The following is a 27,696-nucleotide window of genomic DNA, read 5'->3' as shown; positions in this document are numbered from 1 at the left end:
TTTGACACGGCTGGCCGTATATCCACAGTGGTAGGAAGGAGGATCATTAATTCTTTAAATTCTCTGTTTTCTTTTGTTGTTCATGCTCGACCTCGTGAACGACGGGACTGAATTTTACCAACAAACAAAAAAAAAAAAAAAAAAAAAAAAAAAAAAAAAAAAGATCTGTAAGATTTACAAAAATCACTGTGTGAACCCAACAGTAATCCAGGGACCATGTCCCCCTTTGTCCCCCTCAGAGTCTCTGTGTGTCCAGCGCCTGAACTCGGGGACTACTTCTTGGCGTACGTGATCTTCATGGCGCAGGTGGCTGTGATGCGGAAGCCTTGCAGCGCGTCTTTAGCCACGCCCGCCTGCGTCTCGCTCTCAAACTCCACGAAGGAGATGTCGTGTTTCCCCGGGACCAGTCGCACCTCTTTGAAACCGGGAAACCTGCAGAGGACAAAAAACACACAAAGAAACCCTGTCAATACTAATCTTTATTTATAGAGAGCTTTTCACAAGCTACGTTACAAAGTGCTTCACAAAACACACAAAAAAACGTAGAAAAAACACCAAAGACAATGTATAACGCGCCAAAAACGTAGACTTAGCTCCATTTGTAAAAAAAAAAAAAACACATTGTCATATCATTGACATGTTGCAGATGTGTGGAGATTTCTATTTGTGTCCAATAAACTAAACTAAACTCTCCTGGTTAAAGTAAAGCTGAGGCACCTTCAAGTTTCAACAAACATAATAAAGGTATAAGCAACACCTTCTCACACACCTTCCTCCTCCCACCTGTTAGATGAAGACACACCTTTGCTCCATATTAACCAGACAACATCCTGGTATTTCACAATAAGAGTGTACATGAGAGGGAGGAAACCTAACCTAACAGCAGAGGTGCAGTAAGAGGAGGAGCAACACTGGAAAGAGGAGAGCTTCAACCTCACACTCCAGAAATGAAAGTGAAGTTTGTCAGAGTGTCAGCCACGCTGCAGTCGAGACAAGTCTCTGTTTCTCTCTGAAAGAAAACTCAAACTGACTTCATCAGGTCTTTCTCAACAACACAGCAGAGTCTCTGACAAACACTGGTGAGTACAGCTGATCACATTTACACTTTCTACAACCAGGATTAACACTAAACTTCAGCTCTACTCAGACAGCAAGTTCCTCTCTTTTAATTTTTTGTGAAATTGATAACAATATAACTATGGCTGTTTGTCTGCAGGCCCACTATACAGTAGCTAACAGCTTTAAACAGTCTCTATGAGTCAGTTCTCAGGACTGGAGTTTAGATTACTTCCTACTTTACTGCTATTGTTACTGTTTATGGATCGCTTCATAAATACAGCTTCCTCTATCTTCTCTGGTTGTTTCATAATAAAAGCTTTCATCAAGAAAACTAGTGGAAAGCTAGTTTTATTGTAAAGCAGCTAGAGAATATGAAATGTTTGACAATATATATTTTCTACAATGCTTTGCTGAAGTTAAATAGTTGTTCACTCCACTTAATTCTTCAAGTTATACCATCTGTTAAAACGATACTCTATGACAACCTCTATCTTACAGACAGGAATGTAGTCTAATGTATTGTAGTGGGTATACTGTACTGTACATAAATATATTGGCCTATATATATTGGCCAGAATCTACCTTTGGGAGAGGGGGGCATATCGTAGTGGGGGGGTCTGGGTGTCCTCCCACTGGGTTACTTTGAGCATCAACGACTTCATTTCCTGTATTCAGATACACTTTTATGCACCAATTTACAGTGGAAAGAAAAACACAGATGAGAATTAAAAATATATCAAAATTATATTGGAAAGTATGTTGTTGTGAGCTGTTGGGCATTTTTAAGTGGGTATATGGAAATCCTGGAGCTTTCTTAGTCGTTCTCGGGTCCTTGCGTATACCTGCGTTACACGTAGACTACACCACTGCTTACAGAGGACTTTACATCCACCAAGGCAAGGTGTAAGTTTTAAGTTTTAACTTATGCCTTTAGAACTTTTTCAGCTGGTGCAACCCTTAAAATTTGAGTAGCGCATAAACCCCAACCTAATTAAAGATAGGTTCAGACTAGTCTATGTTTGAACTTACACATAGGTGGAGCAACCCAGTGCAGATATTTAGGCATTCTATTATCTCAAATGTCTTAAAATATATAGTGCATTTACCCGCTGTAAACCGGGCTGAGCCCCAAATTTTTCAATGTCTGGCTCCGCCCCTTTGTGGATACATTCAGAGCTGTTTTGTCAGAGTAGCGAGCTTCACTTTGTCAGCATGATTTAAATGTTCCTTGTTGCTCACAGTTCGGTGCAAGTCAAAACACTTTTTTTTTAATAATTAAAATAGTATTTTAATATCTTTTTCTTTTCTTTCACATGTGTAGATATGGCTGCTGCAAACTATCTGAAATCTGAAGATCAGTTTCTGTGCTCCATCTGTCTGGATGTGTTCACTGATCCTGTCACCACATCATGTGGTCACAACTTCTGCAAGAACTGCATCAATGAACACTGGGATACTAATGACCAGTACCTGTGTCCGATGTGTAAAAAGGTTTTCAACACAAGACCTGAGCTGCACGTCAACACTTTCATCTCTGAGATGGTTGCTCAGTTCAGACAGTCAGCTCAACAGAAAGCCAGCAGCAGCAGCTCAGAGCAACAAGTGTCCAAACCAGGAGAAGTTCCCTGTGACGTCTGCACTGGAACCAAACTGAAGGCCCTGAAGTCCTGCCTGGTGTGTCTGGTCTCCTACTGCGAGACTCACCTGGAGCCTCATCTGACCATGTCAGGCCTGAAAAGACATCAGCTGATCGACCCTGTGGAGAACCTGGAAGGCAGGATGTGTACGAAGCACGATAAACCTCTGGAGCTGTTCTGTAAGACCGACCAGACATGTGTCTGCATGCTCTGCACTGTTTTAGACCACAAGATGCATGATGTTGTTCCTCTGAAAGAAGAATATGAAGGAAAGAAGGCAGAGCTGGGGAAGACCGAGGCTGAAATTCAGCAGATGATCCAGAAGAGACAACTGAAGATTCAGGAGATCAAACACTCAGTCGACCTCAGTGAGGAAGATGCAGACAGAGAGATAGCAGAAGGTGTTCAGGTCTTCACTTCTCTGAAGGAGTCTGTTGAGAGAGGCCTGAAGGAGCTCATCAACACCATCAAAGAGAAGCAGAAAACAACAGAAAAACAGGCCAAAGCTTTCATCAAAGAGCTGGAACAGGAAATCTCTGAGCTCATGAAGAGAAGCACTGAGGTGGAGCAGCTCTCACGCTCTGAAGACCACCTCCATCTTCTCCAGAGTGTCCAGTCCCTAAACATCCAACAACCTCCACCCACCAAGAACTGGACAGAGGTCAGCGTCCGTCCATCATATGAGGGGACTGTGGTGAAAGCTGTCGCTCAGCTGGAGGAGAAACTCAGTAAAGAGATGAAGAAGCTGTTTGAGTCTGAGCTGAAGAGGGTCCAGCAGTATGCAGTGGATGTGACTCTTGATCCTGATACAGCATATCCTGATCTCATCCTGTCTGATGATGGGAAACAAGTGAATGATAGTGATGTGAAGAAGAATCTCCCAGACAACCCAGAGAGATTTTCTAAGTGTGCTAATGTTTTAGGAAAGCAGAGCTTCTCTTCAGGCAGATTTTACTTTGAGGTTCAAGTTAAAGGAAAGACTGAATGGGCTTTAGGAGTGGCCAGAGAGTCGGTCAACAGGAAGGAAAACATCCCACTGAACCCTGAGAATGGTTACTGGACTATAGTGTTGAGAAATGGAAATGAGTACGTAGCTGCTGCTGACCCTTCAGTCCTTCTTACTCTGAAGTCTCCTCCTCAGAAGGTGGGGGTGTTTGTGGATTATGAGGAGGGTCTGGTCTCCTTTTATGATGTAGATGCTGCAGCTCTTATCTACTCCTTTACTGGCTGCTCCTTCACTGAGAGACTCTTCCCATACTTCTATACTGGTAATAATGATGGTGGTAAAAACTCTGCCCCTCTGATCCTCTCTCCTGTCAGAGTAAACTAACCACTCATCTTATTTCATGTATTGATATAGTTATATTCAAGGGAACAAATGTACATGTTATAATTTACATATTATTTGTTTTCAGAATCTGTATCCTGTGGTGATTGATTTACACTTTTTTGATTGATTAGTATATGCTTCCCATTATATAGGTAACAAATTAAATTGATGCATTTATCTCTTCAACTCTGCATCATGACAGCATTTCTATTTAAACTCAGACATTTTTACACTTTCAAAAATGACTAATAAATGTTAAATTAATAAAAGTAAATTGGGTATGTTTTCCACACAAAAAAATTTGATGTACAGCAACAGAAAATAAATTTGTGAATATTTGATTAAGTTTGATTAAGTTTAATTTATGAGTAAGGCCGTTTATAGCGTCTACAGAATACATGTCGTTGTTATACCGGGTATAAAAGTTAATGAACATTTCTATTTTTTAATTGTTTTGGTTATTTACTGGTCACTTTTTGTTTTGTGAACACTGGTAAGACAGCTTATGAGTTAAAGAAACCTGTAAATGCTGTATTTGATTGTAAAATAATAAAAACTGTAAACGTTCCACATTTATACTTTTTCACCTTACTTCCTGCTTTGCTTCCGTCATAACTACTAGAGCCACTTTAAATGAAACCGTTGCTGCATTCCAGAAACAATTTTAGCCCATAAATTACGACTTCAAGTCTCGACTCAGAACTTGGTAGCGTTCCAGGCAAAGTCACGACAAACCCTTCTAGCTAGCGTTAGCTAGTGGCTACCTAAAGTTGACGTTAGCTAGCACTAGCTGATACTAGCGATTTCTAGTCGGCGACATATTTTGGACTTCATTTAATAAACATAACCTGTAGTAGTACACAATCGTATGGGTATTGTTTTGATTACAATGTGCTCTAGTGAGTATTTGTGTCAGCAGGATGATGTGTGTGAGATTGAGTCAAAATAAACTTTTGTGTGTGTGTGTGTGTGTGTGTGTGTGTGTTTTGTGTGTGTGTGTGTGTGTGTGTGTGTGTGTGTGTGTGTGTGTGTGTGTGTGTTTTCATGGTGATGAAGGAACAACAGCGTGACTCACTGATGTGTTTTTACAATATATCAGGCTGTGATACAAACACACCCTTATTAGGAGATTGGGCCGCTCCGTGTACCTTCAGAAATGTTTTTGATGCATTATTTTCATAGTTCTGCTGATGGCGTTGCCAGGTTACAGCGTTTTCGTAGTCTACTTGTTAGATTTGTCCGCAGGTTGAGGAATGTTGAGTCCCAGCTCTGACTTCCGAAAAACTCTTTTACTTCACCGACAAAAGAGCTTTTTACCAACCTGCACCATGCAGCTGCATCAGATATCACCGCTGATCAAAGGTCAGCAGAGCTGGAGGTATTCACAAAGTAAAAGTACTAATACCACAGTGTAAAATAAATAATAATAAGAACAACAATAACAATTTGATTTATCTTCATTCATATTTAGACGCAACAAATTATATATATCCAGCTACAAAAAAATAGCCGAAAAGTCGGAAGTTAGACAGAAGTAGAGAGAGTCGTGCTATCAAGATGATGCACCGCACCGTCTCGTTGCGTTGGTGTGAACTAGCAGCTTTCAGAGCGTTGCAGACCGGAGCGTTGCAAGTAAGTGGGGGATTTGGGTTCGAGGGGCAGACACCGTCACCACATTTAAGAGTAAACTGAAAACCCTCCTCTTTGATAAAGCTTATTAAGGAGTGAGGAGTTGCAGAGTCTGGGTCTGCTGAGGTTTCTTCCTAAAAGGGAGTTTTTCCTCGCCACCGTCGCAACAGCCACTGCTAATGCTTGCTCTTGAGGGAATAACTGTAATTGTTGGGGTTTTGGAATTTATAGAGTGTGGTCTAGACCTACTCTATCTGTAAAGTGTCTCGAGATAACTCTTGTTATGATTTGATACTATAAATAAAATTGAATTGAATTCATCTTGTCTCATCGCTACTCTTTGGTCTGAACTCGCTATGCACCCTGCCCCCCACAAACACACACACCGATACACGCTAATGGTGAAAGGAAGATTGATTACACGTAGTGATACAGAGTGAAATTGTAAGTTGTTTTTAATTACCTGCTTACCTTTTATGTTTTCTTGAGGTAAAGGAAAGGGGATATTTTGGTTTGCTATGGAAAACTAAAGTCTAGCTGGAGTGAACGAGCGAAATACAAGAAATGGTTAAGTTAGCAAGCTAATCACAACTCTTTATTCATTGCCAATAATATAGCCTTTCTCTATAGTAGCCATATTCTAAAACTATATCAATCCCCATAGAATGTTGCTGTCACTGAAAACTAAGGTCAGAGGGTCCCTGTTAATGCTAATGTACCGTTGTATCCTTCAGTTCATTGAGCAGATGAGATGGATATTGGAAGATATTTTAGCAGAGGGAAAGAGAAGCAGGAGATTGGCATAGCAGTTGATTCTGAGGGAGCCGGCATGATTGAGCAGTAGTGGTCTATAGGTCTAAGGATTGTTTTGTAACAATAAGCATTTGTTGGCAGGCCTAGGCACTATGTATAGCCTAAACTAAATTATTTCATTATATTTATTATATATGCTAGCTATATTCTAACCAATTTAACTTTCTTCATTCATTGGCTGTGATGAATTAAATACATATGTAGATGTTGCCTAAGGCTAGGCTAAAGATCAGGACATGCCCACAGATACACATGTGAAAATAAAATGAAAGCAATCCTACATACAGTAAACGTTACTCCAAATCTTTTATTCCTTCTGCCATCAGGTTATTGTATTTAGACGTAGCCACTTTAAATAGGATCAGTATCAATAGCTTACATGATAAAGTATGCAGTGATGCCTATTATGCCTATTTTTTTCTTTTTCTTGTACTTGTACTATTTGTCGTATTTGTTTAACTTACCAACTTATTAGCTGTCTGGCCTCTGTTTGTCAGTTGTTGGACATTTTGGATGTTGTTTCATGTGACCAATTTGCATTTCAAAGTCATGAAATTAGCATCAGGGTTTTGTTTTATCTTAAAGGATAAGACAGAAGGAACAGAGTAGAAATGGAAGAAGAGGATATGTCTGTCACTTTTGACTTGTTAACCTCTTGGTTTCTTGACTGGTTGTTAAGTGTAGCTCTATACAGTAATAAAAGATGTGAGTGCAAAGATTTTGCAAACGCAAGTTACAAATACGCTGGGCGCTAAGCCCCCCATCTTTCAATCCTAGTGACGTCACTGAGCTTAACGGCTGTATTTCCAGACTTTGACATTTGATGATATACTGTATGCACAGTTTTAAAGACAGATATTTCGTTATTTAAACTGTGTTCTGTAGTTCTGTGTCCCTCGTCCTGCGCTCCGTAGCGGACAATGCGACAGTGAGACAGCGCCGATTAAATATTAAGAACGAGTTTTGATTTAAGATTTGAGTTGGAGGTGTTTATGGAACAATTATCACTCAGTACAAGCGCAAATAACACTGCTGGATTTAATCTTCATGGTAACGTTGATGATATGGAGGGTATAAAATGTGCGTGAGGCATCGATACTAAAAACATATTACGAGTAATCTTATTCCCATGTACTTTCTGCAGTCTGACTTCAGTTCACCACCTCACCATCTGCGTCGCCAATTCCTATTTTGGCTCCAAAATGTGCGTACGCATGGGTCAGAGTTTGCGTGGAGGACCGCACATTCTCCCGTCAAGTTTTTTTTTATAAATCACAAACTTTGCGTGGGAAGTGGCGTACGCACATTTTCAGCCCCATTTTGTGCGTACGCCACCTTTATAAATGAGAACCCTGATCTTTCTTTTCAACAGTAAATTAATCTACTAACATGTATATTGTGTGTGTGTGTATCACAGCCAGATATTTATCATGAAAACACCACATCAATGAGCCAGACTGTTGCATTAGCTGACATGTTCCTTCATCCCCATGAACACACACACTGTAGTTCTCACACTCACACGCACACACACACACACACAGCCGTTATCGGGAGGAAAACTCTCATTTAAAGAGCAACAATTGTGTAAAAGCCTTTTATTTTGCAAAACCAGATGTAGGCCAGAGATTATCTGCTCGACCTCGTGAACGACGGGACTGAATTTTACCAAACACAACAAAAAAAGTAGAAAAAAAATAAAATAACAGCTCTGTATGATTTACAAAAATCACTGTGTGAACCCAACAGTAATCCAGGGACCATGTCCCCCTTTGTCCCCCTCAGAGTCTCTGTGTGTCCAGCGACTGAACTCGGGGACTACTTCTTGGCGTACGTGATCTTCATGGCGCAGGTGGCTGTGATGCGGAAGCCTTGCAGTGCGTCTTTAGCCACGCCCGCCTGCGTCTCGCTCTCAAACTCCACGAAGGAGATGTCGTGTTTCCCCGGGACCAGTCGCACCTCTTTGAAACCGGGAAACCTGCAGAGGACAAAAAACACACAAAGAACCCCTGTCAATACTAATCTTTATTTATAGAGAGCTTTTCAAAATCTACGTTACAAAGTGCTCCACAAAAAAAACAAAAGACGTAGAAAAAATATCAAAGACACTGGACAAAGCGCCAAAAACGTACGAAAAACACAAAAAAAATTGTATAAAGCGCCAGAAATGTAGAAACAAAATACTAAAAACATTGTATAATGCACCAAAAACGTAGAAAAATCACCAAAAACATGGTATAAAGCGCCAAAAATGTAGAATAAAACTAAAAAGTAAGAATTGGAAAACACTTTTTAAAAGAAATAAAAGAAAGAAGTTGAATTGAAACATTTACATATTGGTAGAAAAAATGACATTATAGCAAAAGAGAGACACACAGAGACACACACAGAGAGACACACACACACACACACACACACACACACACACACACACACACACACACACATCGTGACACTCCCACCGCTGCACAACCCTGCCAAAAATCTCCAGATCATTTTCTTTGGTCTGAACGCAGCTTAAGGTCTATTACATGCCTGTAGTGTCTACAGAACACAATATGTGTTGTTATTATACCGTGTATAAAAGGTTAATGAACGTTTCTAGTCACTTTGGTTATTTTTTTATTTGTTTTGTGGGTAAGATTGGTTTATAAGTTAAAGAAATCTGTAAATATGTGATTGTAAAAATAAAAACTGTAAAATAAACCAGTTGTTGAACACAAGTCCTGAGTAAACAGTGACTTGAACATCAGACACTGAACAGAAAAGCTAGTTTATACAGAAGTTGTATTTCATTACGAGTACACTGTGTTTCCTGTGGCTGCTTCACAATAAAAGCTCCCTGTGTGTTTCACCATTTGGATGCTTTTAATGTGAAGGAGTGGCAGGAGGAAATGTTTGTTTTCACCAGCAGTGATTGTGGAAGTTGAATCGCCCTCCACTAGTGTTCATTTTGTCACCTGTTTTTAATTTAGTCTTAGTCTTGTGCCAAATGTCCTTGTTAGTTTCAGTCATATTTAGTCCTTCACATATCTTTTTTTGTTAGTTAAGTTTTAGTCATCTAAAAGTCTTGTCATTTTAGTCTACTTTTACTTAAAAGAAAACTCAATATATCTTTGTCAAGTTTTTGTCAAAACATTTAGCCTTTTTTAAAATAACAAATTATTTCTGACATTATTTCTGCTAACCGTTTCAGTCAAACACCCGAAGGCGTAACAGCTGAATATTCTATCTCATGATGAAAAAGTACAGACGATTGTAGGCAAAAATGAAAAGATATTTTATCTTAGTTTTTATTTTATGCAAAACATTTTAGTCTCCTCTTTTTTCGTTGACAATAACGCACGTTAATTTAGTCGTAGTCATCGTTTTTGGAAATTGGTGCATTCTCGTCATCATCTCGTCTTAGTCATTTATTGCAATAGCACCAAATGATGATGAATGATTATGATTTAATGCCTTTTGCAAAATAAACCAATTTTTTTTGTGAAACTAAGTCCCTCTCATTGGTGCTTATTCTAAATATATACTTGAAACATGCATTGCACATTGTAGCAGAGTCTCTTTTGCTGATGGTGATTAACCTAGTGAATGCTAAAAAGTAGTTAAGAGTATTTATTAAATCTATTAAACAATTGCGTAAGGGAAATAAAATAAATTGGTAAGGTAACCAGAAATGTGTTAATATAGGCCTATTTTAACATTTTGTTTGAATTTCTATTACTACTACTATTAGAACTTTTTTCTTTGAGCCCCTGCCACCCAAAATGTCTGTGCACGTCCCTGCTGGAACCCTCTGGGTCTGTCTGCTGTGGTGTTGGTTGTGATCCAGTCTATGGAGACCAGGAACATGATAGGGGAGATGATGCACACCTGTCTCACTCTGGACTGCACGGATGGATTTCCCATGTTGACACTACACTCAAAATGTTCATAGAATGTTTTTATTATTCAGATGATCTTTGATGGCATTCCATAGGAGTGCAGTATCTTCCAGAGGGTGTTTCGTTGGACACTGTCGAAGGCCTTCCTGAAGTCCACGAAGTTGATGTAGAGGGGTGTATTCCATTCCAAGCACTGCTGTTACGCAGAGCAAAGATCTGGTCCATACATCCTCTTCCCTTCCTGAAGCCTGCTTGCTACTGTCTAATCCTGGTGTCAATGGCTGTCTCCATCCGGTTGAGAAGGACTCTGCACAACACTGTGCTTGGAATAGACAGAAGGGGGATTCCATGCCAGATGTCGCAGTTCTTAATGTCGCCTTTCTTGGGGACTTTGACAATAAGACCTTTGGACCAGTCTGCAGGGATGGTGTCACTGTTCCAAATGTTTTGGAATAGGTCCATCGGCACTCGTGTTGATGTTGGAATGTCGGCCTTGAGCATCTCAGCATGAATAGCATCTATGCCACATGCCTTGCCACTCTTCAGGGTTTGGATGGCAGCTTTAACCTCAGCAGAGTCAGGGGGTTGGTGTTGATTTCCAGGATATCCTCTGTTGTTGTGATGTTGGCTGGTTGTTCTGGCTCAGGGAAGTTGAGTAGTTCCTGGAAGTGTTGAACCCATCTGGCTGCTTGTTCACTCTCTGATGTACAGATGTTGGCATTCTTGTCCATAACATGGGTAGTTTGGTTTGTACATTTGCCACAGAGTCCCTTTGTGATTTTGTACACCGTGCGAGGTTTCCATAGGCTGCAGCTTTCTCGGCTTCACTTACCAGGTGTTCAACAAATACCCTTTTATCTCTCCTAGCACTCCTCTTCATCGCTCTGTCCTTGTTTTTATAGGGCATCTTGGTTTTCTCGAGGAGTCGTTGGGGAGCTTACCAACAGTCCTCTTCTAATGACCAGTACCAACAGGGTCAGTCAAAAACAAGAAATTCACACCTCACAGCTCAGTGTTTCCCCTCGAAATAACCTTACCAACTTCACCTTATGTTAAGCCAGGTAAACATCTGTACGTAACTAAAGTAATAAAAACGTACGAGGAAACAAAACCTATCAACAGAGCTGCAGTAAGAGGCGAGTCAACGCTGGAAGGACAACATTCCTACTTCAATTTCCTTGGAATGAAACTTGAAGTTTTTACGTGTTGTGATAGGCTGGGACAGTTTGTGTAGTTTTGGTTTGGCAGGACTACCACATAAATAACTTCAGTCAAGAATTTGGCAAAATGACAACCGGCAAACGGAGGGTTGTCACAGTCAAGATCAGATGCTCCTGCCACCGTGACCTCAGGCTAGCATAGAAATCTAGACGCACCCCTAGCGGCAGCAAATGTAATTTGCAGCCAGGCAGTGTCAGGGTTGTACGTTCTGTATGTTCTCTTTCCTGTTTTATTTTGACGATCTGGGTTTCTGTCTTGTCTTGTCTTATTTTACTTCCTGTGTTTTCCCTCCCTTGTGACTGCCCTTCTGTGTTTCACCTGTTTCCCAGCCTCGTTTCACCTGTCCATTGTTAGTCTTCGTTATCCTGTGTATTTAGTTTCTGTGTTTCCTTGGTGTTTTGTTGGATTATTATTTTCTGTTGCAGAGTCATCTGTTAGTTTGGCGTGTGCTTTTGTGAACTCTACCCTTTTGTCACTTTGTTCCAGTTTGGATTCCCTGTATCTTTTGTCTTCATTCTGGACCTTGGTTTCCCTCCTACTCAGGACCCTTCTGTTGGTATGGACTTTGTTTTTGTTTTGTTTAATAAATCCTCTCCTCACTTTTTCTCTTGCCTGCTCTTCGCATTTGGGTCCAAAGCTCGCAGGATTCGTGACAGAATAATCCGACCATGACAGACCCAGTGGAGTATTATGAGGACAAACTTTATGATTTGTGCTACTCTCTGATGTGTGTTTATGGAGAGTGGAAGAGAGCTTCTAGTTGGGAGGGGAAACAGCCGGCCCTGGCTCAGGAGCTCCTTGCCTAAGTGGATTCAGGACTTCTTAGAGACTCCTGGCTGCGAGCCTTAACCTCAACATGCTACCCGGTTACCTTCTCTCCAGCCTGCTATACCTCCCTTGCCAGTGTGCAACCAACCTGCTACGTGGTTAGTGAGTACCCCTGACCACCAGCAGTCCTATGAGGGTACCCGCCTGGCTGTTTTTTCTGGGAACCGTGGTGGCCTTAAGAGAGGACGTGGGCGACATGGTGTTGCAGCAGCAAAAATATCCGACACACAGCACACATACAGAGTATACATTAAATAATAGGAAACAATATACATAAAATAATAATTGAATACTACACAAGCAATATTTAAAATATATACAATTTGGAAATAAAACGTACAACTGATTCAACAGATATAGATAAAGATAAAGTTAATGTACAACTGTTTCCCTAAAAAATTGTGTATAGAGTCGGTGGGCGGGGCTTATGGCTGCTGGTCTTCTGGAAGACTTGAAGTTAAGCTTTTCTTTGTGAAAAGAACGGCACTGAAATCATTCTTAAAAAGGGAAGATGTGTTCGGAGTTTTGCCGTTTGGATACAGGAAAATATTAATCTATTAACTAGCGTTGCTCTGGTTGGTTGTAGCGCTATCCTATCGCATGCAGAGGGAATTTGGAAGACAACCGTTTATCGTTTATCTGATTGAGCCCTGCCAATAGTGAGTTCCCAGACCCAACTTCTTGATGTGGGTCTGGCTTGTCAGGCTACCCTCAGGTTCTCTCCAGCTAATAACTCTATCTTTTCAATGTCTTCTCATTAGACAAGCTTATTTCTCAAATCAAATTAAAAACCTAAACAAGTAAGACTTCACAATATAGACAGGGAAAAATCTGTATGTAACTAAAGTAATAAAAACGTACAAGAAAACAAAACCTGACAACAGAGATGCAGTAGGAGGCGAGCCAACGCTGGACGGACAACATTCCAACATCAGTTTCCTTGGAATTAAACTTGTGGTGTGTGCATGTTATGATTTCAGACTGTTCCTCTCACATTATATAATTAACCTGAAAACTGTCTAATCAGAGCGCTAATTGGCAGCCCTACAGGTCAGACTAGGTCCTTCTCACATGTCATATGACACTTGTAGATATAAAGGTGTTAGAATGAGTCAGATGAACACAGACAACAGCAGCATTTGTTAGTGTCAGCAGACGAAGGTACAATGCCTTTTTGACCTCATCTAAATGTGATTTTAACAGCGGAGCAGCCTGACAGGTAACATTACTCACCTTTGATGAAAAAACTCAACTATCATTTGTGATATTTTGTTGCTACATAATATAATTTAAGATGAGAGCAGTGATTCATTCTTTCAGCTCTATTGTAAACTGTTTGTAGATCTGAAGTAACTCTAATTATTCTATGAAGTGTGACATTTTGGTTAAAAATTATTTTACATTATTATTTACATGTTCAGTTGAGTCGGATTTAATCAGCACCAGGAAACAAGTTAGATTTTAATCTCCGCTGACTTCACTGCTGAGATATGAGGGAGTGTCAGAACGTCTCCATCAGCCTGAATACTTTATTCTCTGAAACTTGATCAGCTGTTTGTTCTGACTCTACAAAACTTCTCAGAGCCTTTAGGAGGCGGTGCCTGTGTTGTATTCCCTGGGTTTGATTTGGTGAGAAGGCAGAGAGTTGTAGCTCTGTCTTGGTTTTGATTTGTGGACACAATGTCCTCAACAACAAGATAAAAGATAATTATTATGATTATAAATATCAATCAAATTAATCCTGCACTATAGACTGAATAAAAACACATCCAGAGGTTTCTGAAGTACAAGTTGAAACCTGCAGTTTATCTTTGTCAATTACTGGAGCTGGGCAATCCTAATATGGCCAAAGATGGCATGGGTTGGGTGGAGCTGAGGTGTGATAGGCTGGGACAGTTTGTGGTGTTTTGGTTTGGCAGGACTGCCACATAAAAAACTTCAGTCAAGAATCTGGCAAAATGACAGCTGGCAAACAGAGGGTTGTCACAGTCAAGATCAGATGCTCCTGCCATTGGGCCCCTCAGGCCTCTCCAGATAATGACTCTGTCTTTTCAATGTCTTTTCATTAGAGATGGTCCGATACCATTTTTTGCTTCCCGATACCGATTCCTGAAATTGCGTATCAGCCGATACCGAGTACCGATCCGATACCAGTGTGTCATATATTTTATTATGTTTTAACAACTGTATACTGCTATCCCTGTATGGATGTGATATGATTTCTATCTCTGTTGTCGGTCTGGCTCAGGTTAAACTCTTTGTGAAACATGAACAAACACTACAATGAATGCCACAGAACTTTCTTTTACTATCCAGTTTGACAGTCAGTTATAACGGAAAAAGAACTTAAATAAACTACTTTCTTTAGGGCTTTATTACGTGGTATCGGATCTGTGCATAAACTCCAGTACTTCCCGATACCGATACCAGCGTTTTAGGCAGTATCGGCGGAACATCTCTACTTTTCATTAGACAAGCTTAGTTCTCAAATCAAATTTAAACCTAATCAAGTGAGCCTTCACCAGACAGACAATAGAAGATACATACCTGTGGGGGCAAACTTACAGGGGAGTGCTCCACTCATTCCAATCAGATGTGTTAAGTTTAAAGTTGTAGTTTCATGATGATCTTTCTTGTACATTATAGTAGTGTTGGCTATCATGCTGCTAGCAAGGCTAAAACAACAAGACATCCTTTATTTCAAGAACTGAAAGCTGGTTGAACAACAGCTAACAGAATATATGACAGACTTCAGCTCTTCATGTGTGGTTTTTATTAATTAGCATGCTGCTTTAACATTAAGTTTCCATTTCTACCCATTTAACATCGAGGACTGGGCAATAGATAGACAGATAACGTTACTTGTTGCTAAAGTAACCATAGGCTGTATGCTAAGCTCAGTCTGTTCACAGATTTTTAATATTTTTTTCTTTTTATTCACACTGTGTAGATATGGCTGCTGCAAACTATCTACAATCTGAAGATCAGTTTCTGTGCTCCATCTGTCTGGATGTGTTCACTGATCCTGTCACCACACCATGTGGTCACAACTTCTGCAAAAACTGCATCAATGAACACTGGAACACTAGTAACAGGTGCCTTTGTCCCATCTGTAAGGAGGGTTTTACCACAAGACCTGGTTTGAGAGTCAACACTTTAATCTCTGAGATGGTTGCTCAGTTCAGACAGTCAGCTCAACAGAAAGCCAGCAGCAGCAGCTCAGAGCAACAAGTGTCCAAACCAGGAGAAGTTCCCTGTGACGTCTGCACTGGAACCAAACTGAAGGCCCTGAAGTCCTGCCTGGTGTGTCTGGTCTCCTACTGTGAGACTCACCTGGAGCCTCATCTGACCATGTCAGGTCTGAAAAGACATCAGCTGATCGACCCTGTGGAGAACCTGGAAGGCAGGATGTGTACGAAGCACGATAAACCTCTGGAGCTGTTCTGTAAGACCGACCAGACATGTGTCTGCATGCTCTGCACTGTTTCAGACCACAAGATGCATGATGTTGTTCCTCTGAAAGAAGAATATGAAGGAAAGAAGGCCGAGTTGGGGAAGACAGAGGCTGAAATTCAACAGATGATCCAGGAGAGACGATTGAAGATTCAGGAGATCAAACACTCAGTCGACCTCAGTGAGGAAGATGCAGACAGAGAGATAGCAGAAGGTGTTCAGGTCTTCACTTCTCTGAAGGAGTCTGTTGAGAGAGGCCTGAAGGAGCTCATCAACACCATCAAAGAGAAGCAGAAAACAACAGAAAAACAGGCCAAAGCTTTCATCAAAGAGCTGGAACAGGAAATCTCTGAGCTGATGAAGAGGAGCACTGAGGTGGAGCAGCTCTCACGCTCTGAAGACCATCTCCATCTTCTCCAGAGTGTCCAGTCCCTAAACATCCAACAACCTCCACCCACCAAGGACTGGACAGAGGTCAGCGTCCGTCCATCATATGAGGGGACTGTGGTGAAAGCGGTGGTTCAGCTAGAGGAGACACTCAGTAAAAAGATGAAGAAACTGCTTAAAGCCGAGCTGAAGAGGGTCCAGCAGTATGCAGTGGATGTGACTCTTGATCCTGATACAGCACATCCTGATCTCATCCTGTCTGATGATGGGAAACAAGTGAATGATAGTGATGTGAGGAAGAATCTCCCAGACAACTCAGACAGATTTTCTAAGTGTGCTTGTGTTTTAGGAGAGCAGAGTTTCTCTTCAGGCAGATTTTACTTTGAGTTTCAAGTTAAAGGAAAGACTAAATGGACTTCAGGAGTGGCCAGAGAGTCGGTCAACAGGAAGGGACAAATCACAACGAGCCCTGGGAATGGTTACTGGACTATATGGTTGAGAAATGTAAATGAGTATGAAGCACTTGATGACCCTTCAGTCCGTCTCTCTCTGAAGTCTCCTCCTCAGAAGGTGGGGGTGTTTGTGGATTATGAGGAGGGTCTGGTCTCCTTTTATGACGTAGATGCTGCAGCTTTTATCTACTCCTTTACTGGCTGCTCCTTTACTGAGAAACTCTTCCCATACTTCTGTCCCTGTAGTAATGATGGTGGTAAAAACTCTGCCCCTCTGATCATCTCTCCTGTCAGAGTAAACTAATCACTTCACTTTGATTTACGAAAAAAAAAAAAAAAAAAACGCAGCGGCCCTGCGGTGAAAATTTTGAGAACCGACTGCGGAGGACAATCATGTGTTTTGAGGCGGTGTGAGAGTCCCGTATAGGAAACAGGAAACATCACTGCCTCTATTTCTGCCTCTGAGAACGTTGTAAAACACCAAACACAAGCTCTGAACTGAGTTTGGGGAACAGCTGACCGTTTCCTCAGTCCCTCCATCAGTCCCTCCAAATGTTTCCTGCAACAACAAAGCACTCGCTATATCTCACTCATCTCTTTTCTTTCTCTGGGAACTAAAGCTGCCTTCAAGTTCAGTCGGAAATGTCGATATTTATAAACCATCTGACAGAAAACAGTTTGTGTGAAATATGAAGTATCACGTCCCGTCCCCCTCTCTCTCTGGAAGGCAAACAATGGCGTCAGTTGCGCCAGGTGTGTTTGGAGCTCTGCTAGCAGTATCAGTTTATACTGTGTTTTTAAGCAGTTATGGTCACTGTTTTAAATATTCCTCAGAGGGCTTTGAATATGATGCCTTTATACAGCTGAAAATGGAGCGTTTGGACAAAAACTGTCATCTGTCAGTTAATGCTGACAAACTTTGTGGATACGGCAGTGTTGCCTTGATCACCTGGCAGTCTAAAGCCGCCTGCAATGCAGGTTCCGGAGGAACCCAGCAGCCCGATACCTTTGGCAAAATACTATCAATTTGCCTATTGCTTTCGGGAGATATCCATCAGTGTCCGGGCCCTACCAACTCGGAAACAGCGGAATACCGGCAAAAGAAGCCTACCACCAGTTGCTGCCCTAATTGCGGAAAGGTGGTAAGAGCAAACGCCAAAGCAGTTGCCTGTGACTTGTGTGACATTTTTGTTCATATAAGGTGCGGGAATATTGCTCCGAAATTGTATGACAGGGCAGTAAGGAAAGATTTTGTTATCCCGTTGGTTTGTAACCGGTGTTGTGTGCGGGAAATGTGTAGTGTAAATGTCTTGGATGACACAAATGAATTGAGAACATATGATGACGACAGTATGGATGGGAAAGACTATGATTCACTTGGCCTTTTAAATCGGAAAGGGATGCATTTTATTCACGTTAATGCAAGGAGTCTTCTACCCAAACTGGATGAAATTGGACACCTCGCATCTACGTCTAATGCTGCTGTGATCGCTGTATCGGAGACCTGGCTAGACTGTTCCATTCAAGATTGTGAAGTTGGGCTTACAGGTTATTACATCTACCGACGCGATCGCAACAGACACGGAGGAGTGTGCCTTTTCATAAGGACCGATATAACTTTTAATCCGCGCCACGATCTAAAGGTGGATGGCTTGGAGGCAGCCTGGGTGGAATTAATTCTTCTAAAACCAAGCCCATTATTGTTGGAGTATGTTACCGCCCACCTAAGCAAACAGACTTTTATGAACTCCTTGAATCATCTGTTGTAAAAGCAATGTATGCCTAGAAAAAGAATGCATCATCATGGGTGATTTTAATACAAATCTATTATTGCCACGAAGTAGCTTAAAAGAACCTTTCATGTCTTTGCAGGGTGTCTGGTTTACAGCAATTAATTACTGAGCCTACTAGATTGTCTATAAATAGCCAGTCCCTTCTCGACTTAATTTTGGTATCAGACAGTGGAATGATAAGTCAATCAGGTTTGTTGGATGTGGCTTTTAGTGATCATAATGCAGTTTGTTGCACACGCAAAAAAAATGAAATCTCAGCCAATAAATAAGCACTGTTCTATCAAATACAGATGTACCAAACAGTACTCTGCTGAAGTGTTTAATCAAAGGCTGGTTGAGAGTGACTGGTCTGATGTGCTTGAATGTATTGATGTTGATAAGGCTTGGGATTTGTTTAAGCAGCGTTTTATAGCAGCTCTTGATGAAGTCGCTCCAATGAGGGAATCAAGAATTAAGCATGGAAGTGCATGTTGGATGACATCTGAAATTGTTGATATGATCAGACAACATAATAGATGGTTCATAAAGTTTAAAAAGTCTAAACTCCCAGCGGACTATAACTCTTATGATTATCTTAGAAATCAAGTAAGTTACAAGGTATGGCAAGCTAAGTCTGTATTTTATACGGATTCCATTGCTGCAAATGCAAAACAGCCTAAAAAACTGTGGAAAATTCTTAATGATATGGGATCAACAACAAAAGCAAAATCTAAGTCTGGGAAAGCGGGGCTTATTATTGAAGATGAGATGTGTTTTGATAAGCGGCGGATTGCCTGCCATTTTAACCATTATTTTACAACCATTGCTGCAAGTTTGGTCAGTAAATTGCCTGGTGCTTCTGACAAATTTGACATAGATTTTGTTAATTCCTTTTATAGAAGTAAAAAGGTCTCTGTAGATGCATTTGCAATTAGTCCTGTCTCAGAGGATAAAGTAAGAGCAAGTCTCTTGACCCTGTCAGTGAATAAGGCCTCTGGCTTGGACCTTATCCCCTCCAGGTTTTTAAGAGATAGTGCTGGGGTTACATATAAGATTCTTACCCATATCATAAATCTTTCCATAAGACAGGGTGTTTTTCCAATTGATATGAAGAATGCCAGGGTGGTTCCGGTTTTTAAGAAAAATAGTAGAGCTGACGTTGGAAATTATAGGCCAGTATCAATCTTGTCAACTATATCAAAGATTTTTGAGCGTTTGGTGTACAAACAGGTGGAGGAGTATCTCATCAGGCTTGATGTATTATATGAGCTCCAATCTGGCTTTCGAGCTGCATATTCGACAGACACATGTCTCATCCACCTTTTCGACTATGTGCATCAGAACTTTGAACAAGGGAATTATGTTGGCATGTTATTACTTGACCTGCAGAAAGCATTCGATACTGTGAACCACAAGATTTTGATTTCTAAATTACAGTGCATGGGTTTTAGTAACTGCACTCACATGGTTCACTTCTTACCTAACAGATAGGACTCAAGTCTGTGATGTTGAGGGGACCCTCTCTGATTCACAGAGCATAACGTGCGGGGTGCCCCAAGGTTCGATCCTGGGGCCCCTGTTATTTTTAACAGCTCCCCCAGGCTGCCTATGGTCCCCCAGTGGCTAGAAATGGTGATAGGTTTAAACCGAGCCCTGGGTATCCTGCTCTGCCTTTGAGAAAATGAAAGCTCAGATGGACCAATCAGGAATCTTCTCCTTATGAGGTCATAAGGAGCAAGGTTACCTCCCCTTTCTCTGCTTTGCACGGCCAGAGAATTTGGCCCACCAATGGGAGAGAGACATCATGGCTTTCAAACGAGCAAAGTGGCAGTTGGTCAAGACCACACTGTGAACCACAAGATTTTGATTTCTAAATTACAGTGCATGGGTTTTAGTAACTCTGCACTCACATGGTTCACTTCTTACCTAACAGATAGGACTCAAGTCTGTGATGTTGAGGGGACCTTCTCTGATTCACAGAGCATAACGTGCGGGGTGCCTCAAGGTTCGATCCTGGGGCCCCTGTTATTTTTAGTATGTATAAATGACTTATCAGCTGTGGTTCGGTGCAAGTTGCTATTATATGCTGATGATTCTGTTTTACTCGTCCCAGGGTGTAATGCAAAAGACATTGAAAATACTCTTGGTATAGAGCTAGAGTCTGTCAACCAGTGGTTGGTAGACAATAAGCTCTCTATGCATCTGGGCAAGACTCAATCAATCCTGTTTGGTACAAAAAGGAAGTTGGCAAAATTAAATACTTTAAAAGGTGATGTGTAATGGGTCTGAAATTGTATCCAAATCCAGTGTCACATATTTGGGTTTAGCATTGGATCAATCACTTACAGGTGAATCCATTGCAGCCAAGGTTTTAGCTAAATGTGCCTGTAAGTTGAAGTTTTTATATCGTAAGACAAAAAATGTTGATTTCTCTGTAAAGAAATTATTGGTATTAACTTTGATTCAATGCCAGGTAGATTTAGCTTGTTCTGCATGGTTTTCGGGTTGACTGTAAAACTTAAAAACAAATTCTAAGTGCTGCAAAACAATGTTATTCGGTACCTATTAAAAGCACCCCACCGTACTCACATAGGTAGGGAGGAGTTTACAAGAGCTGGTCTACTACCTGTACATCTAAGAGTAGAACAACTTAAACTGAACCATATGTTTAACATTGTTAATGGTCATGCCCCTAATTATTTATGCTCTAATGTAACTATGGTCCACATGCAGCATAGTCATAATACTAGGGCCAGCATTCGCTCATGCATAGTTCTTAGAGCTACTAATGCAACTAAAAATTATTTTTTCTACACTGGTATCATGGCATGGAATAGTTTGCCTACTACTACAAAACTCCTATCATCACGAAGGATTTTTAAAACGCAGGTAAAGAGTTTTTATGGAATAAGGTGAATATTTATTGATAAATTGGTGAGTTTGTGTAGAATTTATATTATTATTTTTTTTTGTTTTTTTGTTTTTTATTTAGTTTGTTTTTTACGTGATGTTTATATTTTTTTCAACTTCCTCCTCCATATTGTATGTCTTTCCATAATGGTTTGTTTGCTTTTGGTATATTGTTTTACATGTGAAACACCAAGGAAGGACATTTAGCATGTTATCCTTTGGATTACTGTTTTTTATTTGTCTTTATCCAGAAATAAATAAATCAATCAATCAATCAATCACTTGTGCTACATTGGGAAGTCACACAAATGGGCTGTTTCAGTGACACTCCCACCACTGCACAACCCTGCCAAAAATCTGCAGATCACTTTCTTTGGTCTGAACGCAGCTTAAGGTCTATATCATGCCTATAGTGTCTACAGAACACAATATGTGTCGTTATTATACCGTGTATCAAAGGTTAATGAATGTTTCTATTTTGTCTGAAAAGTGTTTTGGTTCATTATTAGTCACTATGGCTGGTTTCTTTTGTGGGTAAGATTGGTTTATAACTCAAAGAAATCTGTAAATATGTGATTGTAAGCAGTGATCGTGGAGGATGAATCGCTCTCACCTTTTTTTTTTTCCAGCTCCTGTTTTCAAAATTTCTATATATATCAGAAATCTTGGTTTCTTTTGAACTTCCTAACTGTATTTACCCAAAAATAACATGGATGGATGATTCCATACAACACGGTTAGCAAGTACAATAAAAGATCTGATCCCCACTTTGATTGAATTTTGGGTCTTTCATTCAATTGTTTTTTTGTATTTGAAAAAAACATTGAAATGTTTCAAAACAACAAAATGTATCTCAACTGAATTTTGACATATACCAGTCTGTGATTATCCTTCCTTTAATATTAGTGTAAATAATTCATAATTTCATCTTTTTTAACTCAAGGATTAGGTATAGTTTCCTATAAATTAGGTTTATTGACCATGCATTTCAAAAATAAGTGTAAAACTAGTGGTGATAAGTTGGTGTTAGTGGTGTTTATACATGGTAGTGAAAAGAAGCGATAAAAGTGTCGAAAAATTTTTGACACGGGAGGACGAAAAGTGCATGGTCGAATGGAAGACAACACAAGGGTTAAGTAAAGATTCTGCTGGAGGAAATCAAGTGATGTAAACAAAAACGCCCAGAACCGCTACTAAATGTAGGTGACGTTGGTTACATTTGCTAACTACGGTTTCCAAAAGTCAAGCATGAACTTCCACTCTTAAAGCGTAGCTGTCACCAAAATGCAACCTAGGGTCTTTTTGTGAATGTACCCGAGTCAAACTTTCATTTAAAAGCATAATTAGGACGTAAACTCACCTTTTAAGATTCACCGTATAATCGTTTTTCGGTCCAATGGCCTTTTGAATGGGAGTGCTAGGGGCACTACTATGATCGCATCAAAATCACTATTTTTAAAACACTAAGAAGGCTCGACACAACATGAAGTATCACCAGGGGCTCTACACATGAACTCAGCACTGAGAACATTTGTTTGTTGCCGTTTGTGTACCAAGAGTTTACTACAAAGAAAGGTTTTGAACAACTCACTTAGCTGTTTTTTCGCTTGCAGCCCTCTAATTAGTAAAAAAGTATCAATCTCTGAATGCGAATGGACGGACTCCATAGGAGGAAATGTCATTCCTATATGAGGCTCCTTTTTCAACTACAAGGTCAATATTGTTTTTCACGAACGACAAAATAATGAATTATCCGTGCATTTATATGGAACTAAGCTTTAGGAGCTTTCCGTCTTTACTCTCCTCCCTCGACTATTTTTGACCAGCGAGATGACGGCGACCGGAAAAACCAGCAGCTACAGTGATTTGTTAAAACCTTTCTTTGTAGTAAACTCTGGGTACACTAACAATGTTCTCAATGCTGGAGTTCATGTGCAGAGCCCCTGGTGATACTTAGAGCAAAGTTTAATGTTGTGTCGAGCCTTCTTAGTGTTTTAAAAATAGCTATGTAGATGCTAGCATAGTAGTGCCCCTACCACTCCCATTCAAAAGGCCATTTGACCGAAAACGAGAATACATTAAATCTTAAAAGTGGCGCTTTCTTCCTAATTATGCTTTTAAACTAAAGTTTGACTCGGGTACATTCACAAAAAGACCCTAGGTTGCATTTTGGCGACAGTTGCGTTTTAAATCTAACCCTCCTGGTGTCTTTGGGTCAAATTTGAATGCAACAACAACGAAAAAAGAACTTCAGTAATTCTGAAATGGAAATTCTACTGCAACAGGTAAATGCCAAACAAGGCTTAATATTTAGTTGTTTTTCCAGTGGTTTTAAACCCACCAACAAAACGGAGGCATGGAAGGAGATCATGGATTCCATGTACTCTGTTTCTGAACAACATCGCTCAATTGAAGATGTAAAAAAGAAATGGTTTGACTTAAGTCAGAGACCAAAAAATCCATTACCAAACAGAAGAGACATATGCTGACCACTGGAGGGGTGCATGGAGGCCCTGAGTTTTCTGAGATTTACCAGCGCATCAGGGCCATTAATGGTGAGACGGCATGCTCAGGTGTGCCATCAGCGGAATATAAATATAAATAAATAGCGCAATCCATCACCAAATAACGCAGGATTTAATCAGCTTGATTGCTGATGTAAATTGCAGTGTTTTGTGTGTGCGCAATGTGAAAGTTGAGTATGTGCATGCTTTTTATGTGTGTGTGTGAGGTGAAAATAAGGAATTGTGCATGCATTCTTGACACATGGCCTAAGAGGTACCTCAACAGTTTTTCATCCTCATATCTGAACCAGAGAACGTAACGGTCGCGGTTTTACACAACTCGTTAACGTTGTGAAATGGTCTCAGTTTGGTTATGTTTAGGCACACAAACTACAAAGTTAAGTTTAGAAAAAGATCATGGTTTCAGTTCAAATCAGAAGTTACTTCCCTTCTGGTTACGTATGTAACGCTGTACTTGACTTAGCTCCGTTTGTTCTGTAAGTTAAAAAAACACATTGTCATATCATTGACATGTTGCAGATGTGTGGAGGTTTCTATTTGTGTCCAATAAACTAAACTAAACTCTCCTGGTTAAAGTAAAGCTGAGGCACCTTCAAGGTTCAACAAACATAATAAATGTATAAGCAACACCTTCTCACACACCTTCCTCCTCCCACCTGTTAGATAAAGACACACCTTTGCTCAATATTAACCAGACAACATCCTGGTATTTCACAATAAGAGTGTACATGAGAGGGAGGAAACCTAACCTAACAACAGAGCTGCAGTAAGAGGAGGAGCAACACTGGAAAGAGGAGAGCTTCAACGTCACACTCCAGAAATTAAAGTGAAGTTTGTCAGAGTGTCAGCCACGCTGCAGTCGAGACAAGTCTCTGTTTCTCTCTGAAAGAAAACTCAAACTGACTTCATCAGGTCTTTCTCAACAACACAGCAGAGTCTCTGACAAACACCGGTGAGTACAGCTGATCACATTTACACTTTCTACAACCAGGATTAACACTAAACTTCAGCTCTACTCAGACAGGAAGTTCCTCTCTTTTCATTTCTTGTGAAATTGGTAACAATATAACTATGGCTGTTTGTCTACAGGCCCACTATACAGTAGCTAACAGCTTTAAATACTCTCTCTGTGTCAGTTCTCAGGACTTTAGGAACTTGGAACTGAATTTCTGTGGTTTTCTGTCTGTTTACTGATTGCACACTACTTCCACAACCTCTATCTTACAGAGGACTTTACATCCACCAAGATGAGGTGTAAGATTTAAGTTCTAACTTATACCTTAGAACTTTTTAAGCTGGTGCAACCCTTAAACATCCCATGGCATGAAAATTTCACTTTATGAGGTTTTTTAACATTAATGTGCGCTCCCCCAGGCTGCCTATGGTCCCCCAGTGGCTAGAAATGGTGATAGGTTTAAACCGAGCCCTGGGTATCCTGCTCTGCCTTTGAGAAAATGAAAGCTCAGATGGACCAATCAGGAATCTTCTCCTTATGAGGTCATTAGGAGCAAGGTTACCTCCCCTTTCTCTGCTTTGCACGGCCAGAGAATTTGGCCCACCCATGAGAGAGAGAGAGAGAGACATCATGGCTTTCAAACGAGCAAAGTGGCAGTTGGTCAAGACCACACCCCCACCCTCCATCATGTCTGGCTCCGCCCCTGTGTGGATATATTCAGTGCCGTTTTGTCAGAGTAGCGAGCTTCACTTTGTCAACATGGTTTAAATGTTCCTTTCTGCTCAAAGTTCAGTGCAAGTCAAAACACCTTTTTCTTTAATAATTAAAACTGTATTTTAATATGTTTTTCTTTTCTTTTGCACTATGTGTAGATATGGCTGCTGCAAACTATCTGCCATCTGAAGATCAGTTTCTGTGCTCCATCTGTCTGGATGTGTTCACTGATCCTGTCGCCACATCATGTGGTCACAACTTCTGCAAGAACTGCATCAATGAACACTGGGATGCTAATGAGCAGTACCTGTGTCCGATGTGTAAAAAGGTTTTCAACACAAGACCTGAGCTGCACGTCAACACTTTGTTCTCTGAGATGGTTGCTCAGTTCAGACAGTCAGCTCAACAGAAAGCCAGCAGCAGCAGCTCAGAGCAACAAGTGTCCAAACCAGGAGAAGTTCCCTGTGACGTCTGCACTGGAACCAAACTGAAGGCCCTGAAGTCCTGCCTGGTGTGTCTGGTCTCCTACTGTGAGACTCACCTGGAGCCTCATCTGACCATGTCAGGTCTGAAAAGACATCAGCTGATCGACCCTGTGGAGAACCTGGAAGGCAGGATGTGTACGAAGCACGATAAACCTCTGGAGCTGTTCTGTAAGACCGACCAGACATGTGTCTGCATGCTCTGCACTGTTTTAGACCACAAGATGCATGATGTTGTTCCTCTGAAAGAAGAATATGAAGGAAAGAAGGCAGAGCTGGGGAAGACAAAGGCTGAAATTCAGCAGATGATCCAGAAGAGACGACTGAAGATTCAGGAGATCAAACACTCAGTCGACCTCAGTGAGGAAGATGCAGACAGAGAGATAGCAGAAGGTGTTCAGGTCTTCACTTCTCTGAAGGAGTCTGTTGAGAGAGGCCTGAATGAGCTCATCAACACCATCAAAGAGAAGCAGAAAACAACAGAAAAACAGGCTGAAGCTTTCATCAAAGAGCTGGAACAGGAAATCTCTGAGCTGATGAAGAGGAGCACTGAGGTGGAGCAGGTGTCACGCTCTGAAGACCACCTCCATCTTCTCCAGAGTGTCCAGTCCCTAAACATCCAACAACCTCCACCCACCAAGGACTGGACAGAGGTCAGCGTCAGTCCATCATCATATGAGGGGACTGTGGTGAAAGCTGTGGTTCAGCTGGAGGAGACACTCAGTAAAGAAATGAAGAAGCTGCTCGCTGAGTCTGAGCTGAAGAGGGTCCAGCAGTATGCAGTGGATGTGACTCTTGATCCTGATACAGCACATCCTAAACTCCATCTGTCTGATGATGGGAAACAAGTGAATGATAGTGATGTGAGGAAGAATCTCCCAGACAACCCAGAGAGATTTTCTTATGGTCTTTGTGTTTTAGGAAAGCAGAGTTTCTCTTCAGGCAGATTTTACTTTGAGGTTCAAGTTAAAGGAAAGACTAAATGGGATTTAGGAGTGGCCAGAGAGTCGATCAACAGGAAGGAAAGCATCACACTGAGCCCTCAGAATGGTGTATGGACTATAGTGTTGAGAAATGGAAAAGAGTACAAAGCTGCTGCTGACCTTCCAGTCCTTCTCTCTCTGAAGTCTCCTCCTCAGAAGGTGGGGGTGTTTGTGGATTATGAGGAGGTTCTGGTCTCCTTTTATGACGTAGATGCTGCAGCTCTTATCTACTCCTTTACTGGCTGCTCCTTCACTGAGAAACTCTTCCCATACTTCAATCCCTGTGGTAATGATGGTGGTAAAAACTCTGCCCCTCTGATCATCTCTCCTGTCAGAGTAAACTAATCACTTAACTTTTATTTATTTATTTTCATTCAGGGAAACAAATGTTAATAATTAATTTAGATCTTATTTTCTATCCTTTTAATGTGGTGATTGATTTACACTTCATTGTTAAGATGTTTTTTAATTATATGTATTCCATTACATAGTCAACAATTTCATTCACTGCATTCATCTGTTCAACATCAGAATATCTATTTTTAAAAACCTCTGTTAAATCCACAGACATTTATTTTAATTCCCAGAAGAAATCGGTTTCAAAAGACACCTTCCTTCAAGAGTAAGTCTGTATTCACAATAAATGCAGGTCTTTCCATACA

The 27,696-nt window shown here is 40.7% G+C and overlaps 3 protein-coding genes across 4 annotated transcripts; all 3 read left to right on the top strand.

Annotated features, from left to right (window-relative positions):
* The first annotated feature begins 990 nt into the window (after positions 1–990).
* Positions 991–4,061, top strand: LOC114569121 (E3 ubiquitin-protein ligase TRIM39). The gene is made up of 2 exons (XM_028598962.1): positions 991–1,079; positions 2,381–4,061. The coding sequence occupies exon 2, from the start codon at positions 2,383–2,385 to the stop codon at positions 4,024–4,026; it is 1,644 nt and encodes a 547-aa protein (XP_028454763.1). The 5' UTR covers positions 991–1,079; positions 2,381–2,382; the 3' UTR covers positions 4,027–4,061.
* Positions 1,004–16,997, top strand: LOC114569131 (E3 ubiquitin-protein ligase TRIM39-like). Its single transcript, XM_028598963.1, has 3 exons — positions 1,004–1,079; positions 15,352–15,580; positions 15,617–16,997. The coding sequence occupies exons 2-3, from the start codon at positions 15,354–15,356 to the stop codon at positions 16,995–16,997; spliced, it is 1,608 nt and encodes a 535-aa protein (XP_028454764.1). The 5' UTR covers positions 1,004–1,079; positions 15,352–15,353.
* LOC114569114 (E3 ubiquitin-protein ligase TRIM21-like) lies at positions 1,024–27,407 on the top strand. Of its 2 annotated transcripts, none has more exons than XM_028598956.1 (2): positions 1,024–1,079; positions 25,728–27,407. In XM_028598956.1, exon 2 carries the CDS (start codon positions 25,730–25,732, stop codon positions 27,377–27,379), a length of 1,650 nt encoding a protein of 549 aa, XP_028454757.1. In that variant the 5' UTR covers positions 1,024–1,079; positions 25,728–25,729; the 3' UTR covers positions 27,380–27,407. The 2 variants fall into 2 exon arrangements, with proteins under 2 accessions (XP_028454757.1, XP_028454762.1); XM_028598961.1 differs by lacking the exon at positions 1,024–1,079 and adding an exon at positions 24,731–24,852.
* Positions 27,408–27,696: the final 289 nt, after the last annotated feature.

Source organism: Perca flavescens, chromosome 2, assembly GCF_004354835.1.
Source record: "Perca flavescens isolate YP-PL-M2 chromosome 2, PFLA_1.0, whole genome shotgun sequence".
Classification (NCBI taxonomy): Eukaryota; Metazoa; Chordata; class Actinopteri; order Perciformes; family Percidae; genus Perca; species Perca flavescens.
This window is presented reverse-complemented; position numbering and strand designations above follow the sequence as displayed.

Excerpts from the sequence above, each read along its gene's own strand:
- LOC114569121 (XM_028598962.1), top strand. The coding sequence starts at position 2,383 with ATGGCTGCTGCAAACTATCTGAAATCTGAAGATCAGTTTCTGTGCTCC.
- LOC114569131 (XM_028598963.1), top strand. The coding sequence starts at position 15,354 with ATGGCTGCTGCAAACTATCTACAATCTGAAGATCAGTTTCTGTGCTCC. Across the intron at positions 15,581-15,616 it reads ATCTCTGAGATGGTTGCTCA|CAGCTCAGAGCAACAAGTGT; the intron begins GTTCAGACAGTC and ends AGCCAGCAGCAG.
- LOC114569114 (XM_028598956.1), top strand. The coding sequence starts at position 25,730 with ATGGCTGCTGCAAACTATCTGCCATCTGAAGATCAGTTTCTGTGCTCC.